The following is a 16,502-nucleotide window of genomic DNA, read 5'->3' as shown; positions in this document are numbered from 1 at the left end:
TTAGTTTGTGTTCTACTGAAGAAACAAAGTCACCTACATCTTGGATGCCCTGGGGGTAAGCAGATAAACATCAAATTTTCATTTTTGGGTGAACTATCCCTTTAAATGGAAATTTAACTTTTCTGTTTTCTTCTAAGTCAAAATGACAGCCTATCTCCCCTGCGCCAGATTTTTTTAAAAGTTACTTTATTTTTAAAATGTAACATTAACATGGCAGTAATTTGAACGTACTCTCTATAAACAATGCAGTGCTAGTGTGAACATGTCATAAAAATATAATGACTTGTATTTCCAATTTTGACAAGAAGCTGCAAGAATCAACTCAGACATCCCTAATCGAGGAACTCATTTTACATATTATTAATAAATAATGTCAAATCTTACTAATACAAACGTTTTTGAATGATATAGAAAAATATCAATACTTAAGATAAATATCTGGAGTGTGTTGATCACTTTTTCATTACTTTATAAACTCATCAGTCAATATCAGAATTAGAAGCAAGATTAGTCTCCCTCACTCGCTGAACTTCACCTCATGCAGACACTATGAAAAAACATGTACAAACACAGACACACACTCAAACACATCCAACTGTGGATTCATTAGTCAGGTGACAAGAGAGCCCAGGGCCAAAGAGAGTGCAAGTATTAACAGTGTTAACATCACACGCACACTCCTGTCTGCATTCCTTTCAAAAAAGATTGGGGTTCTATGTGAAAAACTCAGCCAATCGCACCCACACACGTTTGCATTCCTCACAAAAGCACAACAGTCTTTCCTGGACCATGTTTGGCTTCGACTGCAGAACATAAGCAGAGAGTAAACAGCGTATTTGAACTTCTACCCACAGGTCACTTTCACTGCACAAGCAGTCGTTTGAGCCTCAACGGTCGCAGAATGAATACAATTTCAACCCCTTAACATCAATACCTGATACGGTACTAGAAAGAACAGCAATTTATGAAGAGCATACACACAATCCACTGCAAAGCTGCTGGCTTCCTTCAAGGACATGGCCGAAAGATATGTGGGAGTCAATCTCGCCACAGTCATATAGTGTTCAAATGATATTCAGAGATGTTTATGGTTCCACTGACACCCCCAACTATTCCATTCACCACTCAACAAAACACAGACATTCTGCACCCCACCCATACGTAATGCAGTCCAGACACATGCAGAGGAATGAATCTAGCTTAAAATGAAACGCAACCCTAAGCTTTCATCATCGCTGATAGCAAATCATCCTCACCGATCTTTCAAAACACACTGAAGCTGTTTCACATTGCTAGGCTAGTAAAAGATTCAGTATCACAACCTGCTCGCTTAAACAGAAATAAAAACTCTGATAATAATCTGATATCGGCTCATTTGTTCAGTTCCATCTTGAAGCATTTAAGAAAGGTCCATAAACACGGAAGCAGAAGTGCTTTCTCTGCAGCTGAGGTAGGCAGAACAGCTCAGCTGTAACAGTGAGAGCGGATAGTACTTCTTCAATGGATTTTACCGGTTTTGTCTGAGCAGAATCTGAGCCTGGAACAGAACGAATCACCTATTAGACTAAATACAACAGCTTCCGGAAGAGGGCCTGTCTCGTTGTACTTCTGTCCAATATTATGACAAGGTTACAGTCACTGCTCTGTGCAAAACACCACACACACACACACACACACACACACACACACACACACACACACACACACACACACACACACACACAGACAAACACCACATAGCCAGACTAAAGATTTATGGCTAAACAATATACTGTAAATAAGACTCTAAATAATACTTAGCTTTAAACTAAAGCAGCAAAAACATTGATAAAAAGCGGTGTTCACAACAATAACAAATTATGAATTAAAATGACGATAAGGGTATAAGTCAATTAAAAGTTATAAGCATCAAACCCGAACAAGGGTGCTTACACTTGGCATGTTTGGTTCGATTAAAACAAACACTAATTGCTCTGCTAGTGTGGCTCATTTGAGTAAGCATGATCGCTGCCGTCCGAACCTTGATGCACACAAAACAGGGTCAGAAGTCTCGATCCACTTCAAAATGAATTCTGGAGCGGTTTGATTGAAATATGGATGCAACATGGACCAAATACATCTAAACAAACCAAAAACAGGACATGAGGTCACAAGATGTGACCCTAAAGGACAAAATGCTCAAGCATCTCTAGTTCCTAACACGGAAGAGAATACATTTTTAAATAGTCATTGTTTTTGTTTTCTTTGTGCACAAAAAGTATTCTCATAGCTTCATAAAACTATGGTTGAGCCACTGATGTCACATGGACTATTTTAACAATGTCCTTGGATGTGGTAGCTGCGTTGCTGTCTATGGAAGGTCAGAAAGCTCTCGGATTACATCGAAAATCTCTTAATTTGTGTTCCGAAGATGAACGAAGGTCTTACGGGTTTGCAACGACATGAGGGTGATTAATGAATGACAGAATTTGCATTTTTTGGTGAACTATCCCTTCATCGGACAGTAATCATATAGGCCTATAGCTGAGATTCCAATTTTCTGTAATACACATCATTTCATCATTAATTGTGCATTTCAAAAATCATCGTCCCTGCTCTACATGCATACACAGGCTCAAACTTTAACTCCAGCAGCACACCAAACACACTTAAAGACCATCATTCACAATTTGTTTAGCAAAAAGCAGGCAGGAATGACTGAAATTATTCAGGCCTCCTGGAGCAGACCACTGGAGTGAGAGATTGAGGGTCCCTCGCTCTTCCTGTTAACCTAATTATCTAGACAAAAAGCTGCTTCTGAGCCAATGATCGTACAAAGAGAAACAAATTTCAAAGTGAGCAGCAAAAGGGCAGCGCGCATATCAGCAGTGAACAAAAAAAGATCAGACCCACACACACACATGGCTGGCCTATCATCCATCCTGCTGAGACAGAGCGGTGCATAGTGGATTGCGGATCTCTTTTATCTTGCACCCCAGACTAAATCTCTGCTGTACACCTGTGGGGGATGGGGAACAGAGAATGGTGAATCAATGGATGGAAGAGAGAAAGTGGCCAGATAAACTTGAGTTTGCAAAAACAGCCTCTAATGACTCATGAACCGAACAGCCTAACAATAAGCTCCCCTTGAGCCTGCACTTAAAACAGAGGCTTTCAAATGCTCCATTATCCTCATCTAAACAAGGCTGTAAGCGCCACAACGTTTACATTACTTTCAGATTAAAGGCCATTTTCTGATTAAATTTTCATTTGAAAAAGACGTTTACATGCTCAACAACCATTGGAATATTCCTGTATAAATGTAATAAGAACAAACTAAAGGGGCAACCAAACTGCACTTTTCCATTTATACACATGCAAACGTGGGAGACCGGAAACGAGCTTTCATCGTGTTTCAAAGGTCAAGACAAATAGTGAACAAATTCGTATCACATGAACAAGCGTGACTAGAAGAAGATCGATATGTCAAAACGTGATCATCCATTCATACTTTGTAGGTTTGAAAATAATGAAGATGCTCTTTACATTTTATGCTGAATTTCAGTCATTTTGAACAGCTAATCAACCCATTAATTCTCACTTGTCTGCAAGTTATGTAAAATAACAGTAAATATTTGTAAAAAATAACAGTAAAATAAAATATCACTCACTATCTGATATTACTCAGATTTAGTGTGGTTTTACTATAGGCAAATATAAATTCACATTAATTTATGGTGGGTATTCTGAATGTCCAAAAAATTATTTCTAGAGTATCTGCTTTATTAATGTGTTTTATACTTTTAAAACCACAATATGCCCAACTTATGATTAATGTTTCAATATTATTATACATTTGACCAGTAAATTACAGAAACACATCTTCAATAATCAGGTTAATGATTGATATTTAGATCAATTTGTATTCAACTTTTACATTTGGATGTATACATCTTTGAATATGTTGGTACATTCTAGTAACTAATGATCTGATCCTAAATCAGTTATAGTGAGATCACATTTTTAAAGCATTTCTCAGGATACCTGCCAAAGCAGGTTTTCCACTTCAGTCTTGTGATCAAGAAGGAGTGCCTCTATAAACCAGGACTGAACCAGGTTTACAACCAGACTGACCTAGGCCAACTGGCTCCAGCTGCATTGCTCACAAGATCTTGTAAACCACCCTCCAATCTCTGACAGTGCTTACATATATGATAGTGGCTTTAAGACAAAGCACCCAAATCCACGGCCAGACTGCACTACAGGATCTGAGCCTTTTAATCACCTTCCTTCAGACATAATCACAGGATAATAACCTCTGCTTCTCCAGGCCAGTATGCACACACATGTGTATTGACTGCACTGGAAAAGAAATGGGAGAGTCACAGTAAAAAACAACAATATGTAGAGATAAGACCTGCAGCTATGTGTGGAGACGAGCTGAAGAAGCTGGTTTAAAAATGCCCCCTATCAGCAGGGTCTCTCCATCTGCACTCCATCACACAGTTGGTTAACTCACTGTTACTACACCCTCCATACTGTATAACACACATTACCTCAGCACTCTCAAGGTCCAAATAGTCCACTATATCGGTGAGTTTTACCTCAGAAATCCAGTTTTTAACCTCCTGTCAGTGATAATTACACACCAGCAGCCGTTAGCCGTTTGCTAACTAACGTTAACGTTACACCAGTAAATCAGAGCTGAGCCTTAGCTGCAATCTCTGCGTGAAAGGAGAGCTTACAGAGGCCTCCTTTTACGAATAAACGAATAGAGGAGGGTATTATTACAGTTACCGAGCCGAAAAGACCGTTGAGGTGACCGTTGCCTTGCGCCAAACAGCGGAACGTTACTGGTAACGTAGATTCGCACGAAGCGCGCCCTGAAATGCAGCGGCCGCAGTCACTGTCAAAAAAAAGGACAATCGGCCCGAGACACACAAACACTCTTACCTCATCATTCAGTTCCCATTATATCTCCAGCACTCTGTGAGGGAACACGCTAGAGGAGCATGGAATGACAGAAGGAGGACTCTTCTTTCCCTTTTTTAACGTGCGAGATAAATTCCAGGCTTATTTCGTTGCTCCTTCTGGCTCCTCGTTTCTTCCCTCTCAGCTTCGCTAGTAGTGAAGTAAAAAGAGGGAAAAATGAAACGTGCGCAAGTCATTCAGGTATCCGCGTCTGCGCGCGTACTGCAGACAGGGGGCGCACCGCGGCTCAAACCTGGAGGAACTCAGTAGTACTCTAATATTCTTTGTATTAACAACTATTTTTATTATTATTATATTTTATCACGCATTTTAATGCTGGGCAACGATTCATCAACGTTATATTAATATATATGTGTGTGTATATATATATATATTAATATATATATATATTAATATAACGATTAATATATATATATCAATATATATATATATATATATATATATATATTAATATAACGATTAATATATATATATATATATATATATACACATAAAAAAACACTTGACCATCTATCACTTGCACTCTCTATTTGTTTTCTTACTGCTTGTTTTTCTAAAAAAAAAAAAACTCTTAACACTAGCTTTCTACATTCTTTTTCTATTCTATCTACTTGTTTTCTTTGTATATGTGTGTGTGTGTGTGTGTGTGTGTGTGTGTGTGTGTGTGTTTGGCACTTCCATATATACACTATATTGCCAAAAGTATTGGGTCACCCTCTTCTAATGAACAGGTTTGACTACTTTAGTAATTTCCATGAGTACAAATCTTAATGTTTAAGCATATAATGATATTCTAGGGAACTGTGTGCTTCTAATTTTAAAGCAACAGGTTGGACAGGACCCTTTTCTATTCTAACATGGCAATGCCTCTGTGTATAACGCAAGGCAAGCCAAACACCAATGACTTGTACATACACTATATGGACAAACGTATTGGGACACCCCCTTCTTTAAAACAGAAAAAGGCACTTCCAAAACTGTGGCAACAAAGATGGAAACATAATTCATGTATTTAAAAACTGTATTTCCATCTCTGTTGCAACAGTTTTGGAAGTGTCTAAAATGACTCTACCCATATGCACAAGTCATTGGTGTTTGGTAAAGAGTTTTTGGCTCAAGATCTGCATTTAAAGTCACACCAGAGGTGTTCAGCTTGGATTAGGACTTGGCTTTCTGCAGACCAGTCAAGTTCTTCCACACTGACTCAATCAATCATTTCTTTTTGAACCTTGCCTTATACACATAAAATAGAATTAGAATAGAGAGTGCTAGTGTTAGAGGGTCAAATAAAGATGGAAGAGTGTGGGAGATGGGAGATGTGTTTTTAGCCGTTTCTTGAAGATGGCTAAGGACTCAGCTGCTCAGATTGAGTTTGGCAAGTCATTCCACCAGGAGGGAACAGTTAGGCTAATTAAAAAGTATAATAAATATGTATTATGTATATATAAACAATCACACATGCATGTGTATATTTAAGAAAAATATGTTGTGTTTATATATTAAATATATTTACATAGGCCTATAATATAAATTATATGAATATAAACATACATGCAAATACATGTAAATATTTAAAAAAATGTCTTTATATAAACATAATAAATATACACAGTACACACACACATTTATTATATAAGCAAAAACTTATTTTGGATGTGATTAATCGCAATTAATCGTTGCCCAGCACTAAGTTTATAGATTTAGATGCGTATATAACACTTTTTCCCCCATGCATACAATCAAGTAGAAAACATCTTTTCAGTATTTTTATTTGTAATATTTCTACGGTCTTAATCGGCGCACTCTCTTAATATAATATCGGTTCATCGGTCGGAAAGTTCTCGCTGCACGTGAGAGTCCTTCACTCGACTCGAGAACAGCCTTGTGAACAATAGCCTAATTAATTCAGATTGGTGAATGAATTCTTCAGGGGTGCCTTTCACAAAACCATGGTTAGCTAACTAGGATCACAAGTTCCACTGAACTATTTTGGTAACGACGGAACTTGTGACCATATGCTTTTGGACAACGCACCCAGACCGGTTTTGTGAACCGATTCTACAGATTCGAATCAGACATTGCTTGCCTAGAATGAGCTGGCTGGCTTCTTAAATATTAAATACATTTCATTGTTTTGTTACATTATTTATTGATTTAAAAACAAGTTACTGCATAGATTTTATTTAAAGTACTCTGGTCTCTATATTTCGATCAACTGAGAATACTTTAGTTAAAATATGAAAGCGGTTATCACGCAGATTGTGAACCGAACCGATTCATTTTAAAAGAACGATTCGTTTACGAATCAAGCATTGCTAGCTCAGAAAACGGAGCCCATTGATTTCTCAGGATGTTACTGCTGTTTTAATGTAAAATGTTACATTTCATTGATTTATTGATTTAAAATGAATTGATATAATTTAGATTACTTCGGTCTCTATATTTTAGATTAACTGAGGACATATATGTAGTGGAAATAAGCAAGCGGTTATCTAACCTAATCCCTCATCGGATTGTGCTGCTTGTGAGATGTGCTCGTTTCCCTTCTTTGAGTTTATATTTCTACTTCTCTACGTCACACAGGAGGAGTCACGTGCAGGAAATGAACAAAACACTACCGCAGTCGTCTATATGGTGGTAGGTTATATTATACTCTTACATGCAAAAATGTTATACAGCATAACATAAGAAGATATTATAACACCGATCTCGATGCTTTATTAAACAGAGAATCGCGATAGGGATATTGCAAAGTAAAACAAGAAGCAGTTAGTATGCAATCGTATTCTGCTTGATTTGGATCTTATATTCTTTAACTTGCACAGTTCAAGTGCAAACACACAAAAACTGTGGTGAATTTCTTTAGAGAGCGTTCTGTATTGCATATTATAATAATAATAGTATTCATACAGTATTTCATTCAGCTTGTTGCTGTTGCTTGTGTTAATCTTTCATTGGGCATTGATTAATCTGATTATTGGGCATTGATTCATCTGATTACAGAACAGCTAGAATTGCCATGAAGGGACTTTACTGCAATCCAGGAGACCAGGGTGATGTGAAGTTTGTCTCACAGGAGACGGTGAGAGTACATGATCATGCTTTTGCATTTTCTGTTGCATGCCCACAGTTTCCTGGAGAAATCTGTAATAAGCAATTCGTACTAATTGCATGATGTCCGTTGTTTTCTTTTGCAGAATGTACCCACTATCATTGGCGACCATCAGGTCAAAGTTCAAGTGAAAAGCTGTGTACTAAGTCCAGTTGATTTTAAGGTAATTTAATTGTCGGCAAGATCTTGATCAACATCTGGCGATTCGATGCGAATGACCTGCAGAAAAGCAACTGGATGATAATAGCAAATCTCAAAGCATGTGTCTCATATACAGAATATTTGCATTCATAATCTGTTTTTCAGCTGTATGAGGACCTCAAGCTTGAGAAAGAACAGGTCCCAGTTGGAAGGGAGATTGCTGGGGTTGTTCTTCAAGGTTTACTTGACTTCTTATATATTTGACCCCATTACCATTTATCATCTAATCAAATAAATGTGACTGATAAATCTGATGTGATGCTATCATTTTCCAGTTGGACCCAAAGTGACGTTTTTCCAGCCAGATGATGAGGTTGTTGGTAAGAACTCTCTATTTTTATCTGAGTCTGCTTTATATGTGTATAATGAAATAAACATTTGCATGTCTTCTCAGGGATTCTCCCTCTGGATGCTGAGCAGTCTGGCCTTTGTTCTGTTGTGGTTACTGATGAATATAATTTAGGTATTGCACACATTATATTATAGACGATAGTCCTACCTAGTTCCTTAAAGATACACTACCTTTTGTATTTCCCATATGCTTCTGTTTTAATAACAGTTCAGAAGCCTGAGAAAGTGAGCTGGTTTGAAGCAGCAGCAGTAATTAAAGACGGTCTCAGGGCTTACACTGCTCTCCACACACTGGCTCGGATGGCTGCGGGTCAGACTGTACTGGTCCTGGATGGGGCTGGTGTAGGTATCTGTGCAGAGGTCAAAAGGGCAACACCTTCCTGATGCTTGCCTCCTATTAGTATATACTCTACTGTTCAGATTTGGGGTTGGTAAGATTTTTTTTTTTTTTACATTTTATGCTCACCAGGGCTGCATTTATTTTTTTATTTAAAAAATATTACAGAAATAGTGTGGCTTTAATATTGTGAAATATTATTATAATTTCAAATAAATGTTTTGGATTTTAATATAAATTTAAAATGTAATTTATTCCTGTGATGCCAAGGTGAATTTTCAGCATCATTACTCCAGTCTTCAGTGTCACACGATCCTTCAGGAATCATTCTAATATGCTGATTTGCTGCTCAAGAAACATTTATTATTATTATACATTTTGAAAACAGTTGTGCAGCTTAATATTTTTGTGGAAATTGTTATGCTTTTTTCAGGTTGGAAAGACAGAAAAAATCTTTTGTAACATTATATTTACTGTCACTCTTGATCACTTGAATGCATCCTTGCTGTGTAAAAGTATTTAATTCTTAAAAAAAAAAAACTTAGTGACTCCAAACTTTTGAACAGTAGTGTACATTTGTTGAAACCGGTTAATTTTGTCATTCTTAGATTTTGAAAATGGATTTTGTTTTTATTTAGCTATCTTCTCACATCAGAATCAACATGTTACTTTAATCTACAAGCGTTATTTGGCTCCCTGTTTTCAAAATCTGAATTCATTATCATTAACTTCCTGTTTGTGTGCATGCAGCCCTTTGGAGTTCTGGCCATTCAGCTCGCCCACTATCACGGTGTGAAAGTCCTGGCTACAGCTTTGTCTCCGGAGGACCAGAGGTTTTTGGAAGAGCTCCGGCCGAGTGTGGGTGGGTGCTGAAGTGAAGCATTGTGGAGAGGAATGACAGCGAAGATATTTTCCCCATGAAGTGTCAGTTTAGAATGAAGTTCAAGCTTAGTTTGACAGCGCTTCACTGGCAGTGTAGATTTATGAAACACTTGGCATGAGTTATTCTGAAAATCCCTGATAAACGCCAGACAAACTGAAATGCCAAATGGAGCAAATCTCTTTTAATCTTAAGTTATTATCTCTTGTAAAGTTTACCTCTCATATTTACAGTACGCAATGTGGATTTATTTTCTGAGCATATGAAAAGCATCACACTGGTATCATTTTATGTACAAGTGGAAAGTCTAAAATCTTTACAAGTCTAACCGAATGTAGAAATCTTGTAAGTTTGGATTGTTGCCGAGGGCAATTTCTCATATTTCAAAGATGTGTTGTAATGCTGGCAGTTCAAAGTTTTTAACCCCATCCTTTGCTCTGGAGATCAGAACTGATTTCATTTTGTCCTAGATTTCTGTCTTTCTTTAAACTCACGCATATTGATTGCCAAACCTTTTCAGGTAGTGCCTTTCTCATCTTTTCACTTCTCCCTTGAGCATCTTTTTGACTTGCTTTGCTATTTGACTTTCTTTTTCATCTTGTTTCTTCCTTGTGCCACTTGCACTTGTTCAAGGTGTGCAGGAATCACTTTTGGGTAAGTTATTTATGGCAGCAGTCTCTTCTATAAGTATTCATTCAGGCTATCATATTCACACAAGCCTCACAACAGATCTATTCTTTGAGAATAGTCATTCGGTATACATCAGCTTGTAGTGCACTCTCAGCTTGATATGCTTAATCAATGTTAATTAGATTTATTGTAAACATCGGTACTTAAGTGCATCTCTTGCTTCAGCTCGAGTGATCAGAGTGTGGGACTCAAAGGAGGATTTGGTAGACTCGTGCCTTGAAGAAACTGGAGGTCTTGGAGTGGACATCATCATTGATTCAGGAGGTTTACCATCACTTTATGACATTTGTAACCATTTCAACAAAGTCACATATGTGCTTTTAATTATTTATATTAATATTGATCATCTGTCCATTAAGCAGTTGTATTGCGATATCAATTTATTATTTAAATGCTGGGAATAGATATTTTAAAAAGTAAAGACCTTGCTGTTATAAATGCATTGTTTATTTTTAAAAATTGTATTGACCCCCAACGTTCAAACGGCAGTGTATACATGTTCATTTTTAATTTCATGTTCATATGATTTTGAGCCTTTTTATTATTTTTTTTTAACAGTGAGACTCTACGATGAGGAGCCAGAAGCACAGAGGCATTACCCACATAAACATGATCTCCTTACCCTTCTTTCAGTTGGAGGTCATTGGGTCACCACAGAACATCACTTACAGGTTAGCAGCTTCTTCAAAACGCAGTTCCCTGATCTCTTTTGTATACCTAAACATTAAACATTTTATGTGTCCTCATTATATAAATCAAATATTGACTAGCCGAATCGATTTTTACATTTATATACATGTAATAAAATCATTTTTCTCCTCTTTTCCAAGCTGGACCCTCCTGACAGCCACATTCTCTTCCTGAAAGCAGCATCTCTCTCGTTCCTTAACGACGAGGTGTGGACAACATCCCGTGCCAAGCAGGGCCGATATCTTCGTATCTTTTACTATAAACTACATTAGTCTTTAACCAAACACTGCCTTCTGATTGGTCCGGTTGTATTACAAACAATTCAAGCTTTATCAGTTTATCAGCCTAGAGATATCAAATACTCAATGTTTCCAGCTCAGTCTAGTATCGTTTATATTTATGCATTAAGCAGACGTTTTTATCTAAAGTGTCTTATACAGTAGACACATTTTCTTTTGAATGTTACTTGCCATGAAGGCCCATGAAAATGACTCTGACCGTTATTCTTTACCCAAAACACTGTTTTACGCTCCAGTGGAATAAAGAAAGGAGATTAACTAGATGGTATCAGAGCCATTTTTTGTGAAGCTATATGTCGGAATGAGGTTATTGGGTTCCTGAGTGTGCATATGGCTAGTCCATGACAGTTTGATGTATTTGAGACCTGAGGGTTTTCTCCCAGTGTCCTCAGGCTACTGGAACGACCTTGTCAACAACATAAAGGACACGTGGTTTGCTGTTTGTAACTGGGTTATTTGCCTTTAGTCCACTCTCTCTCTCAGATATCCTGAAAGATGTGATGGACAAACTCTGCACAGGGACTTTCAGGTGAGAATGAGGAATAAACAGAGAAACATTGTGTGTTTGAGAGCCTGTACAAAAAGAGTAATAATTATTACACAAATTATGAACTCAAAACTGAATGTAAGTGGGCTGTGTTTGTAATGCAGAGGAAGTGTGAAAACAGCTTTGTTGTGTGAATGGTGTTGAATTTGATTGTTGTCTCTGCACAGGCCGCAGTTGGAGGACCCTGTGCCTTTATATGAAGCTACAGTCTCCATGGAAATGGTGCAGAGAAAGCAAACGAGGAAAAGAATAGCTGTCAAGCTCTGAAGAGGGCTCAAAATGTTTTCCATAATTCTGTAAAATTTAGTTGTTATAAATCTCATGTTTTTGTCAGTTGCACTTTTAATGGATTGTTGGTATTTAAAAACATTAAAATTCTTTGGAAATCAGGCTCTTTCCAAAATACATGTATCACAAAACAAATAGTATTTACATTTTCCAAAAAAGTGTGTATATATACACTTTTGAAGTTATTTACATAAAAACATTTTTCTTCGGAACTTTGGCCTAGTTATGACATACTGTATATGTGATTTTCCCTCGTCAAGCATTCCCAATGGATTATTAACAGCACCATCTGATCCCATTTCTTTTGCCTATTAATATGGGCAGATTTGAATAGAAAAGGACTGGATAATGCTGACCTAGAATTCGCCATAATTGTTCAGATGTATGCAGTTGATTATCAGTAATGTAGCTCATTTGCTTTCAATAGAAGATTTGTGTTTAAGATCTTATTGTCCTAAATGTCCCATCAGCTTCCTGTACATAATATGTCCCAAACTCTCAATCTAGGAGAAAAACAATGATTAAAGCTTAGAAATCCCACACTGTGGAGTATTATATAGGGACATTTCACCTTAAAAAGGTAATTCTGTCATCATTTATTCACCCGCAAGTCGTTCCAAATCTGTGTTATTTCAAGGAACACAAAAGGAGATGTTCACACTGATCATTTCCATGCAGTGAAAGTGAATAGGGGACAATGAACATTCATTTAGATTTTATATTTTTAGTTTTCATTTTTATTTTAGCTTTATTAATTGATGTGCTTTTGACATTTTCATTTTTAGTAATTGTAGAACTTGGCCATTGCAACATTTCTGATTTCTAATAACAACACTGATAGAAAAGAGCAGTATGAACATTCTTCAAAATGTCTCCTTTTGTGTTCCACAGAAGAAAAAGTCATAAGGGCGATTAAATGACAGAATGTTCGGTTCTGAGTGAAGTATTTTGGACTCCCTGCAGTTTTGGAGGTGATTCGGTTAAGAGCTGTAACACAAAACTGAACCATATCTGCTGGCTCTTGGCTTGTGTTTAAATCTTGGCAGTGACAGCATGAGGCTTCTCGTTCCTCAGTGTTCCGGATGCCCTACTGTTACCACAGTGACTATTGTCCCCAGAGGTTTTGAAGAACCACTCGTGTGTGTTCCAGAATCCTTTGCTCCTCTTGTCTCAGGCTCTCCACCACACACAGTTGTTCAAGGCGAGACAGGTTCGCACCCTGTTTGAGCTGTGATAGCTGTACAAATGAAAAGACTCAGACTGTAAGTGGTTTCGTATCTTTAATTAGACACAGGCAGCATTAAGAATGAATAGATTTAATTAGACTCACCCTCTCTAGTGCCTTGACATTGTCATCGGTGAGGTTATTACAAAGCTTTAGGGCAGAGTGAATGCACCACTCTTCTCTATCCCGGCTCACTGCTGCCCCCAAGAGGACACTCTTCCAACTACAACTACAGTACAGACAACAGCATTAAAATCAGTTTTGAATGTATTCAAATAGATGGTATGAAATAAACTATATGCAAGTAGAAGCAATAACAATGACATGCATTTTGCATTATCATGCAGCCAAATTCCATGCATGCAAATAACGTGTTTAGGATGTTAACTTCTCACTATTGCTCAGGTTTCAAGGACAGCAGTCTCAGTGCAGTCATCAGTCGCCAGGAAGGGCCATCCATCCCAAACGTTAAGTTTCTGTTGAAGAGTGAAAGCATATGGAACTTGATTTTTGTTGTGAATTTAAGTCGGTTTAAAATGACCTCTCATGAACGGCAACATTACACATAAAATTAAGAACAATAGCGTGCAATATTTCATATTACTTACCTTAAAAAATCATTGTCCCTTAGGTAGAGCAGCTTTTGTGTCAGCTGTTTGTCTTTTTCATCTAGACATAATTTTAGAGTTCCTACAATAACAACAAACAGCGATCAATGCAGTTCTATAGTATTTAATATTTGCATGTAGAATATTTAATATCCTTACCTAAATCAACATATACTACACTGTGGGGGTTACCAGAGGCAACAAAGCCATATTCCAGAAGTAGTCTGTGATTATCATGAGGGCCGTAATTGATGAACGCTTGCTGGAACTTCTTACTGCCTTGAACACTTTTAACTTCGTAACAGCGAGTTTGTTTGTTGAAGCCAGCTTCAACCTGCATGACAAATAAAGTTTATTGTCTTTACTTATAACTATGCAATTTTATTGTTTTGTATGAAAGTACACTACCGCTCAAAAGGCTGTTTTTTTTTTTTTTTGGAAAGAAAATAATACTTTTATTCAGCATTAAATTGATCAAAAGTGACAGTAAAGACATTTTTAATGTTAAAAAAGATTTTTATTTTGAATAAATACTGTTCTTTTAAACTTTATATTCATCCAAGAATGTATCATGATTTAACCAAAAAATATTAACATCACAACTGTTTCAAATACTGATAATAAAAATCAGCATATTGGGATAATTTCTGAAGTATCATGTGACACTGAAGACTAGAGTAATGATGCTGAAAATTCAGCTTTGCATCACAGGAATAAATTAACTTTTAAATTATACTCAAATAGAAATTAATCATTTTAAATTGTAATAATATTTCACAATATCACTAATTTTACTGTATTTTTTAACAAATAAATGCAGCCTTGGTGAGCATAAGAGACTTCAAAAATCAAACATTTTTTACAGACCTTAAACTTTTGAACAGTAGTGTATTTCTGTTAGGTGCTCTTACTTGTACATTAGGACAGTGGTTCAACAGGTCCAGGTACGGTGCAAGCGCATAGATATCCTTCTCCCTGGAGAGATAGTTACTCTGATCATGCTCCATGTACACCGTACGTGTATTAACGCTACACCAAGCCCACCGCAGTGCATCCTGGGTAAACAACAACTCTGTGGGCTGGGTGAAGAGTGGCTGGAAGGAGCGGAAAAACATCAAAGAACAACAGTAGAGTTCCTGAAACTGTTCTTTCTGCTCTGAGGCTTTCTTTTGGAGACTCCTTGGCAAAAGGTCAATGATATCATCAGAGAAGTACACAGGGCATGTGTAGGTCTTTGGGAGGATATTAATGTAGGGACTCCACTTCGATGCATCTCCATGATGTCTCTCAGCAATCAGGAAAGAACAAAGAGCCAGAAGAGGAGATACAGGAGGATGCCATCTAAAAGTAGAAAGAGAGAGAAACCAAAACCAAATTCACTTTATTGATCCCTCATGGTCATGTATGTGTGCATGTATGTATGTGTGTGTGTATATTATATATATATCCAAATACCTTTTTATATAGTCACCCATGTAACTCTTGAGAACTGTCTCGGTGGTCAGTAAGCATTTCTCAGGCAAGGAAATCACACTGTCTTTGGCCTGAAAAGGTAAAAAATAAACATTTTCAATGTGGTTTCAGATTTTGGACCCATGTACACATGCATGCATACATACATACACACATACATACATACACACACACACACACACACACACACACACACATACAAATAATTACCTTGATAGCTTGAGTTGTCATAAGCCCTCTTCCAGTATCTAAGGGGGAAAACATAAGAGTTGGTTACATTACTACGTGTGAAAATGTATTATACAAGCTCTCTACCATTGAAACTATCTTCTTACCATGGAAGCTGACAGGGATGAGAGACTGTGAGGTGAAGCCTTTTTCTTTTAGCCATCTCCTCAAAAGAACAAACTGAGCTTCGTGAGACAGAGACACTACAGTAGCAAAATACAAATAAAACATTCATTTAAGCTTCATATACCACAAAGTTACAATGTGTCAGCAGCATATACTGAATACCTTTGTATGCGTCCTCGTGCTTTTTCCGTCTTTTTTTCCTCGCTCTTCTCCCAGCACGGCAGCCAGGTTTATTCATCTTAAAGTTTCCATATAACGGCGCTACCTAAAGCTTATATCGGGTGTGTAATGTCATTCTAAACCGCAGTTAAAAACCAAACACACATCCACATGGTCAAAAACACGGCCGGATCACGTGCTTCAGGCGTCGTTACGTCACTGTCTTCGAACCAATCGCAGTACGTATAGAAAATTAAATAAATATTTACGTTAAAAAACAAACAAATCAACAAAAAAAGATTTACAGCTCATAACTG

The 16,502-nt window shown here is 37.2% G+C and overlaps 3 protein-coding genes across 6 annotated transcripts in view; 1 reads left to right on the top strand and 2 right to left on the bottom strand.

Annotated features, from left to right (window-relative positions):
- Positions 1-5,180, bottom strand: part of itsn1 (intersectin 1 (SH3 domain protein)) — a 55,799-nt gene extending 50,619 nt beyond the window's left edge. For both annotated transcript variants that reach the window (XM_058784737.1, XM_058784745.1), the window contains exon 1: positions 4,933-5,180. The gene's annotated coding sequence lies outside the window, so the exon portion shown is untranslated. The remainder of the gene's footprint in view (positions 1-4,932) is intronic.
- A 2,090-nt stretch (positions 5,181-7,270) lies between these two features.
- On the top strand, positions 7,271-12,467 carry cryzl1 (crystallin, zeta (quinone reductase)-like 1). 3 transcript variants are annotated; one of them, XM_058784802.1, is made up of 15 exons: positions 7,271-7,340; positions 7,555-7,608; positions 7,975-8,053; positions 8,169-8,246; positions 8,390-8,462; positions 8,560-8,604; positions 8,679-8,747; positions 8,844-8,977; positions 9,723-9,834; positions 10,486-10,506; positions 10,708-10,806; positions 11,101-11,213; positions 11,373-11,478; positions 12,015-12,060; positions 12,246-12,467. In XM_058784802.1, exons 3-15 carry the CDS (start codon positions 7,991-7,993, stop codon positions 12,343-12,345), a joined length of 1,059 nt encoding a protein of 352 aa, XP_058640785.1. In that variant the 5' UTR covers positions 7,271-7,340; positions 7,555-7,608; positions 7,975-7,990; the 3' UTR covers positions 12,346-12,467. The 3 variants fall into 3 exon arrangements, with proteins under 3 accessions (XP_058640785.1, XP_058640804.1, XP_058640794.1); XM_058784821.1 differs by lacking the exon at positions 10,486-10,506 and having other exon boundaries at positions 7,274-7,340; XM_058784811.1 differs by lacking the exons at positions 7,271-7,340; positions 7,555-7,608 and adding an exon at positions 7,613-7,739.
- A 135-nt stretch (positions 12,468-12,602) lies between these two features.
- On the bottom strand, positions 12,603-16,410 carry setd4 (SET domain containing 4). The gene is made up of 10 exons (XM_058784792.1): positions 16,189-16,410; positions 16,008-16,103; positions 15,883-15,920; positions 15,655-15,743; positions 15,111-15,540; positions 14,359-14,533; positions 14,200-14,281; positions 13,987-14,067; positions 13,697-13,820; positions 12,603-13,603 (listed from the first exon to the last, which is right to left on the bottom strand). The coding sequence occupies exons 1-10, from the start codon at positions 16,262-16,264 to the stop codon at positions 13,472-13,474; spliced, it is 1,323 nt and encodes a 440-aa protein (XP_058640775.1). The 5' UTR covers positions 16,265-16,410; the 3' UTR covers positions 12,603-13,471.
- Positions 16,411-16,502: the final 92 nt, after the last annotated feature.

The sequence above is a fragment of the Onychostoma macrolepis genome, chromosome 01 (genome assembly GCF_012432095.1).
Source record: "Onychostoma macrolepis isolate SWU-2019 chromosome 01, ASM1243209v1, whole genome shotgun sequence".
NCBI lineage: Eukaryota > Metazoa > Chordata > Actinopteri > Cypriniformes > Cyprinidae > Onychostoma > Onychostoma macrolepis.
Note: the sequence above shows the minus strand (reverse complement) of the source record. Positions and strands in the feature narration are given on the sequence as shown.

Bases quoted from the DNA above. Each gene is read 5' to 3' on its own strand.
- cryzl1 (XM_058784802.1), top strand. From the start codon at position 7,991: ATGAAGGGACTTTACTGCAATCCAGGAGACCAGGGTGATGTGAAGTTT. The intron at 9,835-10,485 runs GTGGGTGCTGAA...CACTTGTTCAAG, and splicing joins AGAGCTCCGGCCGAGTGTGG to GTGTGCAGGAATCACTTTTG. The intron at 12,061-12,245 runs GTGAGAATGAGG...GTCTCTGCACAG, and splicing joins CTCTGCACAGGGACTTTCAG to GCCGCAGTTGGAGGACCCTG.
- setd4 (XM_058784792.1), bottom strand. From the start codon at position 16,264: ATGAATAAACCTGGCTGCCGTGCTGGGAGAAGAGCGAGGAAAAAAAGA. The intron at 13,821-13,986 runs GTGAGAAGTTAA...TCTGTACTGTAG, and splicing joins TCCTTGAAACCTGAGCAATA to TTGTAGTTGGAAGAGTGTCC. The intron at 13,604-13,696 runs GTGAGTCTAATT...TCATTTGTACAG, and splicing joins ATGTCAAGGCACTAGAGAGG to CTATCACAGCTCAAACAGGG.